The following is an 18428-nucleotide window of genomic DNA, read 5'->3' on the forward strand; positions in this document are numbered from 1 at the left end:
AAACCCGAAGGTTCATGGCTGCAGCAACACAGGCCTTCCATCTTTCCCTATCTTGAGCAAGTTCTATATATTCTTTTCCATCCCTACCGATTTCCCTTAGGTCCATCTCAACGTTGTCCCTCCATCTTCGTCTTGGCCTTCCTACAGGTCTCTTACCATCAGGTTTCCCAACAAGAATCCTGTAAACTCCTCTTTCCTCTCCCATTCGTGCCACATGACCTGCCCACCTAAGTCTTCTTGATTTAATTATTCTGATAATATCTGGACATGAATACAAATTGTGTAGTTCTAAATTATGTAACCTTCTCCACTCACCTGTCTCCTCATCCCTTTTAGGTCCAAAGATTTTCCTAAGGATCTTATTTTCAAATACTCTCAATTTATGTTCTTCTTTCAATGTAAGGGACCAAGTTTCACACCCATATAATACTACAGGCAAAATTACGGTTTTGTATATTTTAACTTTTAATTTCTTAGATATTAAACGAGAAGACAAAAGTTTATGAAGAGAGAAGTAACATGCATTGCCTGAATTGAGCCTACTTTTTATTTCCTCATTAATATAATTTTCATTTGTTAATATTACTCCTAAGTATTTAAATTTGGAAACTGGTTCAAACGAGTTGTTATCAATAATTAGATTTTGATTATTACCTAACACTTGGTTTCGGCCTGTAAGCATATATTTAGTTTTCTCTTTGTTAACTTCCAAACAGTAGGTGAAACCCAACGTTCTGGAGCGGTCTTTTGACCTACTTTTCGCCTTACGACATTTTACTATAAGGCTGTCTCCCCTTACGATATTTTTCTGTAAGGCTAGACCGGTCCTTTGACCTACTTTTCGCCTTACGACATTTTACTATAAGGCTGTCTCCCCTTACGATATTTTTCTGTAAGCTCAGTTCTAGAGCGGTTCTTTGACCTACTTTTTGAGTAGGTGAAACCGCCGATCCTAGAACCATCTTTTGACCTACTTTTTGCGCGCAGTGTTACCAACTCCTCACTCGAAAAAATCACCAGGGTTTTTGTTTTTGGGTATAACCTAACCTAAAGCAAGGAGGTGGCAACCTTGCTTGAGGTATTTTCTCGCAGTGTTGCCAACTCCTCACTCGAAAAAAATCACCAAGGTTTTTTTTCTTGGTCTAACGTAACCTAAAGCAAGGAGGTGGCAATTTTGCTTGAGGCTTGCCTTACAGTGCATAAAGCAAGGTTGCCAACCCACTGGTACTTTTGCCATAGCCTTTTACAAGAAAAAAAAAAAGAGAAAGGGAAGAGTTAAACAACCGACAGCTTACCCACAGCCTTTTTTGCTCTAACCTAACCTAAAGCAAGGAGCTGGCAACTTTGCTTGTGCAATCAACCCGGTCGACCGCCCTCAAGTGGAGATAAGCGTTGCCAACTCCTCACTCGAAAAAAAAAAATCACCAAGGTTTTTTTGGTCTAACCTAACCTAAAGCAAGGAGGTGGCAATTTTGCTTGTGCAATCAACCCGGTTGACCGCCCTCAAGTAAAGATCAGCGTTGCCAACCTACATATACTAAACAAGGAGAGCCGGCACTGCCGTAAAAGAGAGAGAGAGATGGGTGGATGGTAATATAGTATGTGTGTGCGTGTGTGCGTATAATATGTAGCATTATTAACTAGAGTGTGTTGGCAATTTACTTGCAACTAAAAAAATAGAGATGCCAACGTTGGTGTAAGATGAAGAGAGAGAGAGAGAGAGAGAGAGATTTATGGCTGGCAACAGTAACGAGCGAATGCGCCATATCGTAATTTTCCAACTCCGTATATCGTGATTTTTGTAAACCTCTCTCTCGGGGGAAACACGATGTGTTATACACACGCGCGCGCGCGCCTGTATTGTGACGCAAACAAACAAACAAAATAATAAATGTTGTCTTTTAGGATACCTGGCCCCCTATAACCTCGCGAGGGTGCGTGGTGCCCAACGCAGTTCTAATGGCCGCGGCTAACAAAGCCATGCCTTTGTAGAGTTTCATGGGTTCTTTTTTTTTCCTCCCACCCCCTCAATTTGTTTAAGAAATTCGATTTGATCCTAAAAAACACTCTGCATCCTATTGGAGTGCTTTGGATGTGTTTTTAGATTAAAAATTTTGTAATTGGGGAATGTAGAAAAGCTATTCTTGCTTGTTGGCGATATTTTTTAAAACTGCTCTGTGACCCTCTCGTTTTTCACGTCGTAGGCGAAGGACTTCTCTGCAATCAGGATGACGCTGCATAGGGTATCCTCGGGCAAGGCATCGTGGAACTCGCAGACGACCTTGATGTTGGTTCGATCGTTGACCACAACCTTCTTTCTCTTAGATGTGTTGATGACGGTCATGGGTCTCCGTGCTTTGAACTCGCTGGGCGTGTAGTACATGTCCACGCTCCCCTCGGTCACGCGTTTGTAAGCCGAAAACGCTTCGTAAAGTTTGAGGTAATCGTTTTTGGTCACGTCGAGGTTGTAATTCTCGCGCGGGAACACTTCGTTGCGTCCGTTCTTCAGATAAACGTTCTTGATCTTGCAGTCGTCGAACTTGCTGGAATCTTTTTCCTGATTGTTATTGCGCCCGGTCTGAAAAAGCACTACGACGAAATCTGGCATGTCGAACTGTATGTTGTTGAACTGCGTCGTCACGTCGAATTCCATGTGACTTCCCGATGCCACCTTCTGGACGCACTGGTAACCGTGAAAGTGAATCGCCACCTGCGGACTTTTCAAGATCTCCGCTTTGTACTTGAGGGCGTAGTTTGTTTCGTATTCCACCACCGGCATTCTCAATTCCATGCTCCGGATGACGCATTTCGCTGCTTCGGGTAGAGTGTTGGCTATCGGCGTGGTGCCGTCCGGACCCAAAGTAGCGTATCGCATCAGTGCGTCGTTGTCGTTGGCCGCTCTTCGAAACGTAACGCGCAGTCCTCCCTTCCACATGATCTCCTTGTAGTCCGAGAAGAAACCAGGCAGCAGACGCATGGGAAAGAGCACCGTGTGACTTTTCGTCGATATTTTGGTCCCGGCTTCGAATCCCCCGGCCTGGTAGTACGCTGCGTCCGTTTTGGATAATTTCAACGTTCCCACTGCCGTCGACGTGATGCCTGGATAATCTATTCTGTCGATGACGGTGTTGTGTTTCCTCACCTCCACCTGCGAGAACAGGTGAGGCACGAAGTTGTCCACGAGTATCAAGTTTGCTGCTGCAGGAAACGCGTCTCCGCTTTCTTTCTTCACCACGTCGAATTGAAGGTAGAGGTCCGCTCTGTGAGGATGAATGAACCCGTCGCCTACGTCCACGTCGTATTCGATCTCCCTGTTCGCTTCGTTCAGATTGGCGAACGTGCGACGGTTGGGAGGGAAAGATTGCAATTCGTAACTTTCGATTTGCTCCATTTTACATGTATGGTTATTTATTATACGTTGATCTCCACGATGGCCGTCGTAGTGGCACCTGCGAAATCCACCACGTCTCCTTTCTCGTTCGTCACCACCAACTCTATGTCGTCTATGCGGTTGCGACATACCGGAAAATAGATCGGCGAAGAGGGCGTGTAGATGATCGGTTCCATGAACTCGGAACTTGGTTTGAAAGTGGCTATGATTCCCGTCTGCTTATGACTTCCTAACAATCCGCCCGAAGATTTCGTGATCATACCTTCGGCCACGTTACAGTGTACGTTCAGAGTCTCTATGGCCAAGAATTTAGGAATATTTGTTGCCGTGTGCTTGATGCCAGCTTCGAGTTTGTTGTCGTTCTCGAAACCTAAAAGTTCTCCCATGGTGCCCAAGTCCACGGTCTCCGTAGCGGATAGGATTTCCACTCTGTGCGTGACCGAATTTTGAGAAAAGTACGTGCCTTTGGGTAATTGAGCTTGCAAAGTGGAAAGATTGTATTGGCCTGGCGTGACGACGATGTGTTCGCTTCCGACGCTAATTTTGTTGTTGTGCTGCGTGACGTTAGGTATGAGGTACATGCTGTAGAATGCACGCAGAGCCACGGATTTAGGATAGACGATGTCGTCGTGCAGCGTGAGTTTCAAGATTGAAGATTCGCTCGTGAGATGGAACACGCCCATCCTAGTGATGCTGTTTGAGGTTCCACAGTGCTTTCTGGAAATCCTCGATCGTAGGGTTATTTATTTTAGAGAGAAACGCGAGTACGGAAAGGCAGAGATGGCCGCAGTTCACGTCTCCGAAATTTTGAATGCGTTCGTCGTTGTAGTATATGGAGGTTTTGTTCGTTTTCAGATAATGAATTAAATTTGTAGGTGGAACACCTCCGAAAGAATCGAAAACGAATGCTTTATCATCATTTTTGTGGTAACATATCCAATGCGTGCCTGGATTTTCTTGACCGTCCAAGTTGACTACTCCGCATTCTCTTCTTTTGACGGTTGAAGGTAACGAGTCGGACATGAAAACTCCTCTGAAGTGTTTGATTTGTAACGGTTCGATCAGAGATTCAATGTCTCGGTTGGTGAGTGCTTCTGTTTCTTTTTTTTAAACTTTTTCATCACGCCCTTCCCCTTCTTCTCCATGGCCAGGTTGTGACGTTTCTGTTCTTCCAATTCCGCCTTGTTCTTCTTCGAGTCGATGACGGTTTTCGCGATGGCGGCACTTCCGCCGGCCAAACTTCCCACGGCCCCCAATGCTGCCAGGATGGCCGGGATGCTGAATATGAAACCTCCGATCTTTTGCTGTTTCCGCGAACGTTGCAATCTTTTCAATTGAGGTGTGCTGAGCAGCAATTTCATTCCGTGTCCTTTTGACAAGCAAGAACGTTTCTTCTCGCGTTGTTTCTTGGTGAGTAACCCATCGAGAGCACCTAGATTTTTTAGATTGGAGTATGGTATCTGGTACACGACACCCTTGGGCTTCATGTTGATGCTCTATGTGTTATTTTCACGGTATGTTATTTATATATATATTCTGAGATTTTTTCTTGTGTAGTTTTTTACGGTATGTTATTTATATATTTTCAAGGCCTCGCTGTCGTTACACAAATTCTATTACATGCTTCGTTTTCTTGCCAAGAAGTTCCTTTGTCCCCTTGTACACGATTCGAGTTTTGTTCTCGATTAAAATAGATAGCTTCTCGTCGGATAACATGTTAGCGTATCGATCTGGTAAAAATAGACTGTATTGTGCGTTGAGCAACAGGCGTACCTTGGGACCATACTGGGTAGAAACAATTGAACCGGAAGTTATCGTGTAAGGTTTGTCGACTTCCAATTCCTGAATTTTTACATACTCGACTGACAAATTTAGCATTTGTTTTAATGCTTGGAGATCACTTATTTTTTCGGTCGTCATATCAAAAAAAATTTCAAAGTGTTAGAGAGAAATTTAATTGTTTTTCACGATGTGTGTTATTTATATATACCGAAGATTATTTTTTTTCACGATGTGTGTTATTTATATATCAAGTTTTTTTTGACACGTATATATATTATTATTTTTTAACAGAGGAAGAAAGTTCGTGCTTCGGAAAACGCGAGGATGTGCGTAGTGATATCTTCCGTCTCCTGCATAGACTTGTACCAATCTACTGTGTACCGTCTTCTTCCCTGCCTTGCCTCGTCCAGTTCGTCCAACCTATCGTTTAATTTTTCCCCTGCAGCCGAAAGCAGAATGTTGAGATCACCGCACCTCAGGCCGCTGATCTCCCGAAGATGGTCCTTGAGAATCATTTCACAAGGGATGCGAAATTCCGGCATTGTTCTTGCTATGTTTACAAGTTTATTAACATCTCCGTTAACTACCTTTTTGAATATTTTAGATAGTAGCTCGGGTGGCAAATTAGTTATGCAATCCATGTTGTTTTTTTACTGTATGTTATTTATATACCCCACCCCAATTTTTGTTTCGTGTTCATGGCGATGGTGGTGCCTAGTGCGGCGACCCGTTCACCCAACGATGCGTCTCTACTCACGAATCTTTCGAAAGCTGCGTGCTCTAACTTTCTGTCTGCTTCGTGACGTGCATCCAGATCCGTCTGCGTGGTGTTGTAGGCGATGTTGTGATCTTTGCTTGCGGCGTCCAACGGATTCACACCCTTGTCTCCTCTCTCCAATCTTTTCTCGAGTTTGGTACCCGGTCCGCAGTACTGGTAGCCAGGTAAATGCATCTCGAAAGGTAACTTGTTGATGATGTCGTTCACGAGTCCCTTTCCTTCGGCAACGTTCCAGAATTTCGGAGGCAGCGTGTTGATGATTTTGATCAGGTAACCTATGCCCTTGTCGTCGTTCACGATGAAGTTGGAAAGTTTCGTGCTGATCATGTCCACGATGCCAACCTTCTCGTTGTAGAAATTACGATTGCCTGCATTCTCTTCGCCGGCTATCACCAACAATCGGTCCACGAGTTTCCTAACGTTGTCCACCCAAACGAATTCTTTGGGTAACGTGTTGTAGCGTTTGACGCCGCTGCCTGTTTTGACCTGGTTCCAAATCGGTTTGATGAGATTCTTGTACTTCTCGCCGCTGCTCGATTTCACCCTATTCTGCGAGGCGTCGTTGTTCTGGTACAAGGCATCCGTCATGATCAGAATTTCCTTGTAACTCTGGTAATCTTCGTCGGTGTAATCTTTCGGCTGCTTTTTGGCGACGAGTTCCCACAGTCCAACCGTACCCGGATACCTGTTCCAACTATCCTTGTCGCCTAAATTGACTTTAATGTCGTTGCCTTCGAAGGTCACCTTCGATTTCCCAATCTTCCACACCACACCGCCGCCTTCGCTGGTTTCCATGCTGGGATACAATCCGAACACTTCATCCTTGTCGAATTTCCCCGTGCTCAGGTAGTCTCGTGCCAAAGGTCCCAACTCGATCTTATCCGAAGACGACGACGTGCTGCCTATGGCTCGACGTCGTGCAGGTGCATCCTTCAGTTCGAAAGGCGTCGAAGGAATGCTCGAAATGGGCGTGGGTACGGTGTAACTTTTAGCTGCGAGCGGTACGAGTTCATTAATCAAATTTTTATTTTGTTCCGTGACACTTTTAATTTCTTTACCTAGACCGCTGATGGCATCGATCACGGGTTGATCCTGACGTTTCTTCTCTTCGTAGAATCCGCGATTCTCGGATTTCCAACCTTTGAAGCGTTTCGCGAGGTATTTTCGCAACTTGAGATTTTCGTCTTCGATTTTTCGTTTCGTCATGACGTTATTTATATACGTCGTTTCTCACAACGTTGCAACGTTTAGAAAGTCGTTGATTTTGTTTCTGTATTTTCCATCGTTGGGTTTCCTCGTCATGTCGATCGTCGCGAATCCGAAATCGTCACCGTTCCAGCAAGTAGAGCAGCAGCGTTCCGAAAATTGATTGTAGTTCATGTCTCCGCCTACGTAGTCATCGTACGCGTGCTTGAGGTTGGTGTGATCTTGACGAAACAAACATATGAAATTAGCGTTGTCGCGTACTAACTGTTTTGGAATTTTGGAAAACGTTTGAGCTAGGTAGAAGCAATCCATTCCTTTGTGACGACCTTGCGTGAAAAAGTTGCGAATTTCATTTTGATTTTCCAGGATGGCGTCGTCGAACACGACGACTGAATTTTCACGACAATCGTCAAGTGGTTTTATTTCCGAGGCGAATGTTGCAATGTCCAGACCATCGTACAGTTTCATCAGTTGCTGGTATTTGGATTGCTCCAAACTTTTCGAGAACACGTACAGGTGCCTGTTCTTCCAATCTAACCAATTCGGTGCGAGGAGAAAATTGTCCACGAGCAGTGTCGTTTTCCCACACCCCGATGGACCTACGATCAGACAGCGAATGCTGTCGGGAAGCAACTTGCCGTTCTTTTTCTTCGTTTGACTTTCCGGATCCGGTAGACGCTTCACCACGTTCCACGTACTCACAAGATCACTTCGTTCGCGTCGATCCAACTCTTTTCTGGAAGTCCCAGCCATTTGACAAACAGTTTGTCACCTTTCCTACGCAATACTTTCTCGATGAGGTACGTGTCGGGGTGTTTCGTTTTAGAGAGTTCCTCTTCGTAAAATCTTCCTTTCAAAATCTCGCCGCTACTATCTTTTATTATATACGTGTGTCGGTTTCCGGGTAGAACTCGAACCACGGTAAAAAGTTCCGTGCTCCAATTTTTTGTGAATCCCTTCTCGAAGGTGCGTTTGAATTTGCTGATCCTCACCTGGTCTCCAATTTTGTATTTAGCTTTTTTTGTCGTGGGTGTGTACTTTGGACAGTAAACGGTAGAAATTAAACGCTGCTCGTCGGACTTGGTAACGTCGGCTGGCTTCATGCCTATCGTTCTGTGTACCGTATCATTATAGGTGTCGACGAGTTCCGGCAGGACGTCGACCCATTTGTAATTTCCCCGAAGAGTGAATCGTTTCCACATGTGTGTTTTCAAGGTTCGATTAAATCTTTCCACGATGCTGGCTTTGATGTGACTGAAGCTCGAATAATGTCGAATCTTGTGTTTTTGAATAAACTTTTGGAATACGGCGTTGTAAAATTCTTTACCGTTGTCCGTTTGCAGAAACCGTGGTCGTCTGCCACCGCTTTCGCGAAAAATTAATTTGAATGCTTCCGTGACGCACGTTCCTGTTTTCGCCTTCAAAGGTAGAGCCCATGCGAATTTCGAAAACGTGTCTATGACGGTGAGGAGGTACTTGTTGCCCTTGTTCAATTTATGCACGTTTTTCAAATTGCCGCTACTCATCTCCACGAGGTCACTTTGCCAGAGGTCGTCGATGCCCTTGGTTACCACAGCCAAACGTTCGTAGTTGCGGCGTGCAGGTTTATGCAATTCTTCGACGATGGCTTGCCTAGACATTTTTTTAGAGATTACGTTTCAAGAGAAGCACCAGCGTGATGGGATTCAAAGAGGGTGGTACTTCACTCGTGTTTTGAATGATCAGCTTATCGCCGGCACTCACGTCGAAAACGGTGAGATCTTCGTCTTCGTGTATTTCATATATGTTGCGCGTTTCGTTCCAACGTGCCAGAGGAATGTTTCCTGCTTTCTGGACACCACGATTCGATATCAAGGTCATGGTGGGAACGCTAGCTTTTCTACCGTGAGACCAGTACGAAAATTCGTTTACCTGAATCGTGCCATCGAGGAGAAACTTGTAGTACGGATGATAAGGATGCAACATGTACAGTTTGTTACCTTCGACGAACGTGGAGATTCTCTGTTGATTGGGTACGCTGTTGATTTCGATGGCTTGCAGAGAATGCAGTTTAGCGAATTTAGTGTCGACGCCGAGCAGATTACTGTGAACTTGTCCGAGTTTATTTTCGATGGGCAGCAAATGCTCGATTATGGTATCTGTTACGGCAGAAAACGACGGTTTGATTTTCACTTCCACGTTCAACTGCTTGTAGTTTTCGTTGAGTTCTTGCAACTTGGCACCGAAAGAGGCCAGCGTCGATTCCTGCGTGGATTCCAGCACTCCAACTTGATCTCTGATGTTGACGACAATGTTCTGAAGGTTCTCGACTTGATTCAATTTCGAGCTCTTCTCGGTAAGATCGTTTACGATGCTTCGCATCTCTGTAAACTGCGTGTGAAGGTCGGCGACGCTCTGCGAAGTGGGCAGCGTCGACACCAGCGAACTAATTTCGTCTCGAATCTGTTCCACGTTCGCCGTTTCCGTTTCCAATCGTTTCAGCATTCGAGATATGTTTCTTTTCAAAACGTGCAATTCTTTGGAGGTGGGGAGATTGGCCACTTTACTCTCGAGATCGCTCAATGAACTTTTGATGTCGCCCGAATCGGATAGTGCCGTCACCGCCGTTTTCAATTTTTCCAAATCTTCGCTCGAAGGTACGCTCGTCCGTAACGATTCCAAGTCACCCTGTATGTTGTCGAGTACGTGATGAAAATGAGCGAGATTCGTTTCGACGTTCAAATTTTCTAAATATTCGATCTTCTGCTGAACCGTGCTTAACGTGTCTTGAATGCTCGTCAACGCTCTCGCTTCAGCGTGAATATTTTTAATTTCTTCGTTGATCAATTCCAAGGACGCCTGAAGCGTGGCGATGGTGGTTTGAATGTGTTCGAAATCTCGATAGGCCTCCAATTGAATTTTTATGTTCGCGACGCTTTTACCGATGACCTGCAGTTCGTCCGACGATGGTAGGTTCGTCATTGTATCTTCCAAAGTCTGCAACTTGGATTTAATTTCTTCCAACGTGGCGGTGAATTCTTCTTGTAATTTGGAAACAACGACATGCAAGCGTTCTGCGTCTATATCGTTCACCACGGTTTGAAGTTCGGAGAAATTCTTTTCTATTGCGAAAGTTCGTTCTTCGATTTCGAGTTTCAGTTTTTCCAAATCTTCATTTTTCGATTGAAATTGCTGTAATTTGGCCAAATCATTTTGAAGCGAATCCACGCTCAACTGTATATTTTGAACGCTGTCGTAAGAAGGTACGTCGACATAATTTTTTATGAGCGTTTTCAGTTCGGAATCGATTTTCAGAATGGGATCGAGACATTGCGTTTGGAGCGTAGCGATTTCCGACTCTAAACTTTTGTTTAAGGTTTCCTGCAAAGCGATCAAATCGGTCCTCAACTTCTTAACTCGAATGTCCAACATGAGAATCTCTTCTGCGTGGTCTACACGCTTGGTGTTGCCGAAAATGTCGTTAGGCATTTTTGGTTAACGGTTATTTATAATAGGATAAACGATTCGTAATTCTACAAAGAGAGGAATGAGTTTGTCGTAGTCTCCGAGGAGTTCCACGTACAGGTAATCTCCGGCAGACACATCGTACGTAATGTTAGAAAGCATCTTGTCGTGCTTGATTCGAAAAATGTTCTTGCCGGTAGAAATTTTGATTTCGCCTGCGTTTTCCGGATTCACGGTGATTTGAAGTTTCCCGTCGATCGGAATTTCGTAGAAATGTAAATTGTTATTAAAAACATAAAACATCTTGCCCACGTCCTCATCCAATTTCGTCCAAATGCTGTTGAGGTGAATGATCAACAGACCGTTGAGTTTAGTTAATACGGAAGGTACAAATTCATGATCTGTCGTCGTGCGGTGTACAGTCTCCATTGTTTGCTTTCGGAAACCAAAGAGATTCATGTTGGTTATTTAAGAAAAAATTGAGAACGTATCTAATATAAATAACACCACAAAAAAAAATGTGTGCAATTTAGTAACCATCTTTTTTTCTTAGCAAAAGAATGGAGAAGAAGGAAGCAAAACGTGCATGCGACCAATGTGGGAAATATATATCCATTTCTAACTTGAGAAGACATCGGAAGGATGTGCATGGCAAAGGATCAAGTAAGAGAGAGCTCGATGTTGACGATCAAGCGCCACGAAAGAAGCAGAAGAGTGCCGGCGAAAGTATTCGAAATATTTTAACCGAGGAGACTTTCCGATCTGAAGAAACATCTGATCTAAACAACTTTTTTCGCTCGGTCAAAAGCAAGTTAATTTCGTCTATCACCGAAGCTTTGTTGCAATGCTCGTTGAAAATCCACCTCATCGTTTCCGCCATTTACGAAAACGTAAAAAAAGAGCGAGAAACTTTCCATCATTACACTGGTGTAAAGAGCCTCCACGCCGCCGACGTCGATGAGGTGGATGCCATTTGCAACCAGATGATTGACGCTTTGTTGAACAAGCACGAGACTTTCCAAAAACGTGGATCGGGTTGGACACTTTGCGGTTCGCCTCACACTTTAACTTTGAAGGTGGCACGATACAACCCGATGGGAGCATCCAGCTACATCAATTTGCCCCCGGAAATAGCCAGTAAGAAAGCCATCATCAACATTCAAAATGAGGATAACAGATGCTTTTTGTGGTGCATCATTGCCGATCATCACCCAGCCAATGATGACAAACATCGTTTATACCACTACAACAAGCCGGAATATCTCTCAGAATTTGAAAAACCTATGGCTGGCATTAATTACCCCGTAAATCTACGAGACATTAGTAAATTTGAGGCACAGTACAAGACAGATAAAAACGAAAATATAGCAGTACACATCTTCGGATTAGACAAAAACAACACCATCTACGTTCTCAGACACAGCAACATTAAAAGTAATCGTGTCATCAGATTACTCCTGATCGAAGATGATGATAATTATCATTACTGTCTAATTCAGAATCTTCCAAAATTAACAAGAAGTCAAATTACCACAGATCACCATAAAATTGGAGTATGCGACAGATGCCTGAGTATATTCTACGGTCAAGGAAAAAAGAATGCTGATGAAGAACTCCGAGATCATCATGAAATGTGTAGTAAACATTCGGCTACGACTATCAAAATGCCTTCTCGAGACATGACATTTTCCAACTACACCGCATTACTCTGGCATCCCGTGGTGATATGCGCCGACTTTGAAAGTTTCCAACTTCCACTCGCCACATGCGAACCGAATCCCAGCGTATCGAGCACCACCGAAATTCTACATCACGAAGCCTGTGCTTTTGGATTGATGGTCAACAACACAGGCGATGTTATTTTACATCGTGGCAATGATGCTCCACAAATATTCCTTCAAACCTTGAAGCAGATGGCCATACAATTCGCTCCTCCACTAAGAGAAGACAAAGCAATGGAGCCTCTTACCCAGGAAGAGAAGAAAGCATACGACCTTGCCTCTCAGTGTGATGTGTGCGAAAGTAACTTCACCCTCGAAAATGTCAAAGTTCGCCACCACAATCATCACACGGGAAAATATGTGGCCCCCCTGTGTAACAACTGTAATCTACAAATCAAAAAACCGAATTTTATTCCAGTATTCATTCACAATTTGGAGGGCTACGACGCCAAAATCTTCATAAAGGAGATGGGATGCGACGCTCAACCCATTAACGTCATAGCTCGCACCAACGAGAAATTCATTTCATTCAGCAAGAAGGTGGACGTTGGAAATGGCAATCGCGTAGAAATTCGCTTCTTGGACTCCTACAACTTTCTGTCTTCGAGTTTGGCGACACTCGCGTCTCAACTCACCGACGATGATTTGATCGCCACCAGGAAATGTTTCGGCGACCAACATTTAGCACTGTTGAGACGCAAGGGTGTTTACCCGTACGAATACATGACGGATGCTTCCAAATTCTCAGAAACATCATTACCACCAAGAGAAGCATTCTACAGTCGTCTTAGCGACACCTGTTGCAGCGAAGAGGACTACCATCATGCTCACCTCGTGTGGTCTACATTCTCTTGTCAAACCATGGGTGACTATCACGATCTGTATCTGAAGCTGGATGTTACGCTATTGAGCGACCGTTTTCATCTCCATCGCTCGAGAGGAATGGCAGCATATGGTTTGGACCCCGCTTTCAGCTACACCACACCGGGTTATTCTTGGCAGGCGATGTTAAAATCCACGAAGGTGAAGATAGAACTCATCAAAAACGTCAATCAACTTTTGTTTGTCGAAGAGGCAAAACGTGGTGGAATCGTCCAGTGTCCCCTTCGATACGTCAAGGCCAACAATCCATATGTTGCCGATTTCGATGCAGGGAAACCGACAAACTTCTTGGCATACTGGGACATGAACAATCTGTATGGTTATGCCATGTCCGAGACTCTGCCTATCGGAGAATACGAGTGGATGAGCGAGCAGGAACTTCAAGATTGTTTGGAATGGAGTGAAGATCATAAAAATGGATGTTTCCTGAAAGTAGATTTGGAATATCCTGCATCGCTTCATCGAGAACACCATGGATTTGCGATGGCACCTGTGATGGAATCGACTCCGGAGAAGAAGCTGATGCTCACCTTCAAGAGCAAAGAGAATTACGTGGTGCATTATCGCCTCCTACAATTCTACCTCCAGCATGGATTGGTTTTGAAGCGCGTGCACTCGGGATTGAAGTTTAGACAGACCAGGTGGCTAGCACCCTATATCGACGGCAACACTCAACGTCGAGCATCAGCTTCTTCTTCCGCAGACAAAGACCTATACAAGTTGATGAATAACAGCATCTACGGCAAGAGCATGGAAGATGCGAGGAAAAGAAGAAATATCAACTTGGTCTCCGACCCGAAGAAAATAAACAAGCTCGTCGCTCAGCCCACGTACAAGAACTTCACGATACTGAGCGACACGTTGGTATTGATCGAACGTGCTCTCCGCCACATAACATTCGACAAACCAATCGCCGTGGGAGTCGCAATCCTCGAGTTGTCAAAGCTGGCCATGTACAAGTTTCACTACGACATCATGAAACCGCGCTATGGAGAGGCAATCGAGGTGGCGTACACCGACACGGACAGCTTCGTGTACAACATCCACACCAATGATCTATACGAAGATCTAAAAAGCATAAGCCACCATTTCGACTTCTCGAACTATCCAAAAGATCACGCGCTCTTCGACGACAGCCAGAAAATGACGATCGGGAAGATGAAGGATGAAGTCAACGGCCGCATCATCACAGAGTTTGCGGGTCTTCGAGCGAAAATGTATGCCGTGAAAATCCAGGACGAGACCGAAATAAAAAAAGCAAAAGGGGTGGGGCGTTCGAGCACAAACAAACTGACCGTAGAAGATTACAAGTCGTGCTTGTTCAACAAAAAAATCAAACGCATGACCGAACATCGGATCACGAGCACCATCGACCAGTTGCATACATCCACGATCAACAAAGTGGCGCTTGATCCCCACGACACCAAATTGAGGCTACTCGACTGCAACATCCACACCCGAGAATGGGGATGTCATGACGAGGAAGAAACCTGCTCGCACCATTAGACTTCTGCATCAAAAAAGTACGTATTATTTCTTGCACCACTTTTTTTTAAAAAAAACAATCATTCAGACTAATTTTTGTATTCACACTTTTTTTTTATATTTTTCTATCATTTTTTTAAAGAAAAATAATCATTCACACTTTTTTTTATATTTTTCTATCGTTTTTTTTTAAAAAAAACAATCATTCACACTAATTTTTGCATTTACATTTTTTTTATATTTTTCTATCATATTATGTACACTATTTTGAGGATATTTTTTTTTCTTTCAGATGCAGCACCCTACGGAAACTTTTTTACTTCTTACACTTTCTATTCTTAACCAAAATATTTTTCTTCTCTTCAATCATAAAACACACACATTACACACGGAGGTCCTCTGTAGGGAGTTATAGGGGGGGTTAAAAAAAACCCATGAAACTCTACAAAGGCATGGCTTTGTTAGCCGCGGCCATTAGAACTGCGTTGGGCACCACGCACCCTCGCGAGGTTATAGGGGGCCAGGTATCCTAAAAGACAACATTTATTATTTTGTTTGTTTGTTTGCGTCACAATACAGGCGCGCGCGCGCGTGTGTATAACACATCGTGTTTCCCCCGAGAGAGAGGTTTACAAAAATCACGATATACGGAGTTGGAAAATTACGATATGGCGCATTCGCTCGTTACTGTTGCCAGCCATAAATCTCTCTCTCTCTCTCTCTTCATCTTACACCAACGTTGGCATCTCTATTTTTTTAGTTGCAAGTAAATTGCCAACACACTCTAGTTAATAATGCTACATATTATACGCACACACGCACACACATACTATATTACCATCCACCCATCTCTCTCTCTCTTTTACGGCAGTGCCGGCTCTCCTTGTTTAGTATATGTAGGTTGGCAACGCTGATCTTTACTTGAGGGCGGTCAACCGGGTTGATTGCACAAGCAAAATTGCCACCTCCTTGCTTTAGGTTAGGTTAGACCAAAAAACCTTGGTGATTTTTTTTTCGAGTGAGGAGTTGGCAACGCTTATCTCCACTTGAGGGCGGTCGACCGGGTTGATTGCACAAGCAAAGTTGCCAGCTCCTTGCTTTAGGTTAGGTTAGAGCAAAAAAGGCTGTGGGTAAGCTGTCGGTTGTTTAACTCTTCCCTTTCTCTTTTTTTTTCTTGTAAAAGGCTATGGCAAAAGTACCAGTGGGTTGGCAACCTTGCTTTATGCACTGTAAGGCAAGCCTCAAGCAAAATTGCCACCTCCTTGCTTTAGGTTACGTTAGACCAAGAAAAAAAACCTTGGTGATTTTTTTCGAGTGAGGAGTTGGCAACACTGCGAGAAAATACCTCAAGCAAGGTTGCCACCTCCTTGCTTTAGGTTAGGTTATACCCAAAAACAAAAACCCTGGTGATTTTTTCGAGTGAGGAGTTGGTAACACTGCGAGAAAATGGAGCTCATGCCTTACAAGAGCAAACCATTAAGGCGAGCTCCACCGAGCTCCATTTTCGGGCGTTGAATTCTCCATTTGGGTCTACACGAAAAGTAGGTCAAAGAACCGGTCTAGCCTTACAGAAAAATATCGTAAGGGGAGACAGCCTTATAGTAAAATGTCGTAAGGCGAAAAGTAGGTCAAAGGACCGGTCTAGCCTTACAGAAAAATATCGTAAGGGGAGACAGCCTTATAGTAAAATGTCGTAAGGCGAAAAGTAGGTCAAAAGACCGCTCCAGAACGTTGGGTTTCACCTACTCCAAACCTATCTCTTTAGCAGTTTTGAAAAATATTTTAGCATTATTTTTAATTGTATTCACATCATCCCCCAGTAAGTCTACATCATCTGCATATGCTAACAACTGAGTCACACCATTTAATTTTAGTCCTTCGTTAGTTTCTTTTACCTTCCTAACAGCATATTCTAAGGCAAAATTAAAGAGCAATGGAGATAATGCATCTCCTTGTTTTAACCCATCATGAATTGTAAATTTGTCAGACATATTAATACCCACACGAATTTTACTTTCTGTTTCACTGGTGCATATTTTTATCATACTAACAAGCTTCTTAGGTATTCCAAACTCTACTAATATATTATATAATTTATCTCTCTTGACCGAATCATATGCTTTTTTGAAATCAATGAATAGCTGATGGACATTTTGATTATATTCCCACTTTTTTTCAAGTGTCTGTCTGATGTGAAAAATTTGATCTGTAGTTGATCTGTTACGTTTAAATCCACATTGATAATCACCTATAATTTCATTAGCATATGAAATTATTACAATCAATCAACATTATTACATCTTCTATCATCCTTTCAAATGCTTTCTTATTTTGTTCAAAATCCTCTGCCATACCTACTATTTTAGATTATTTTCTTCCAACTTCTCTTGCACTTCTCTGTTATTATCTTTCTTCTCCGTCATAATTTTTTGCAACATCTCCATCATACTACGCTCCTCTTTCTTTGCTTCCTTTTCCTTTGATTTTGCTTTCCTGCATTCCTTGCATTCATATCCTTCTCCTCTTTCACATATGGTTGCGTACTTCCCCTTCCGGATTCCTTCGCATAGACAATATTTAATTCTCCACATACTTTAAATTGTATTATTTCCTCTTCATTTCCTTCTTCTTGACAGCAAGCATACTGCTCAGTTTCCATCTTAGTTTTCCTTTCAACCTTCAAATTCTTAACGTTGTTTCAGATTTTAATTTTCGTCGAGCCCCACACGTTGGTCGCCATATATCAATGCCACGTCCTATTCAGTAACACTTTTTATTTACTTTTTTGTTGTTGTCCATTACATCCTCATTTATTGATCCAGAGTTGTGTTTATATTTGTGTATAAACAAGGAAGGAATTAAGTAGTACTGTATTGTCAAGTGTAATATACACATATATTTTTAATATGTTTATACCGAATGCTAAAGTGTTTCGCTATATTGTTCTGACTTGCTTCCCTGGCACAGGGCTCTCAGAGTGTCGTAGTGTCTTTGTAACAATGAACATTGTCTTTGTAGGATTTGGCTCATTCGTTTTTCAATACCTTGGTCATGTTGGCCACAATGAAGTACGAAGATATGCTTAAGAAGATAAAAATCAGTGCCACAGGAAGTGGGCACTTGAAAGATCTGGTGGAAGAAATTGAGAAGGTCAAAATAGTTATTGAGAGTTACATGACACAGGCATCCAGTGTTGGAGAACCTGTACAATACAGTAATGCTTACACTCAGCTGGACGAGGTAGGTTGTGCATGCTTAGACATCAAAATATAAAGATGTAATGTAACGTTAGGTCAGAATCATGATAATGTTCCACACATAACAAATCTCTGTTCATTCATTAAAGATCATTATTAATTATCGATGGATTTTAGACATTTCTTTCTTGATATAGAATACATTTAATTGGATGCCAGTAGTACAATACAAAATGTTGTCCTCCACGCCTCCATTTGGCGAGTTTAGCATAATTTAGGTTTTTTCAAGAAAGGTAAATTTTGAGATATCCAAGTTATTCAACATAGATTTTTTAGTATTAATGATAAATTATAACTCTTTTGATTCATTTTCTCTGTCGAAATGTGTGTCCATGTCCGTAGTGTGGTGGTGACACAGACTGTCGTAGGTTGTTTTGTGTCTGTCGACTGTCGTAAGTTGTTTTGTGTGCAGCAGAGTAGTGAATACGTTGCCTTCTGAATAATCACTCTTTTTTCCTCCTTTCAATTTTGATTTTACTACA

At 43.0% G+C, this 18428-nt stretch overlaps 1 protein-coding gene across 1 annotated transcript in view; it reads left to right on the forward strand.

The window, feature by feature from the left end:
- The window catches only part of LOC145988917 (atlastin-3-like), a 284911-nt gene that overhangs the window by 147324 nt on the left and 119159 nt on the right, over positions 1-18428 (forward strand). The window contains exon 9 of the mRNA XM_083124215.1: positions 17708-17929. Coding sequence (XP_082980341.1) covers positions 17708-17929 — 222 coding nt within the window. The remainder of the gene's footprint in view (positions 1-17707; positions 17930-18428) is intronic.

Source organism: Lepisma saccharinum, chromosome 6, assembly GCF_977018435.1.
Source record: "Lepisma saccharinum chromosome 6, izLepSacc3.1, whole genome shotgun sequence".
NCBI lineage: Eukaryota > Metazoa > Arthropoda > Insecta > Zygentoma > Lepismatidae > Lepisma > Lepisma saccharinum.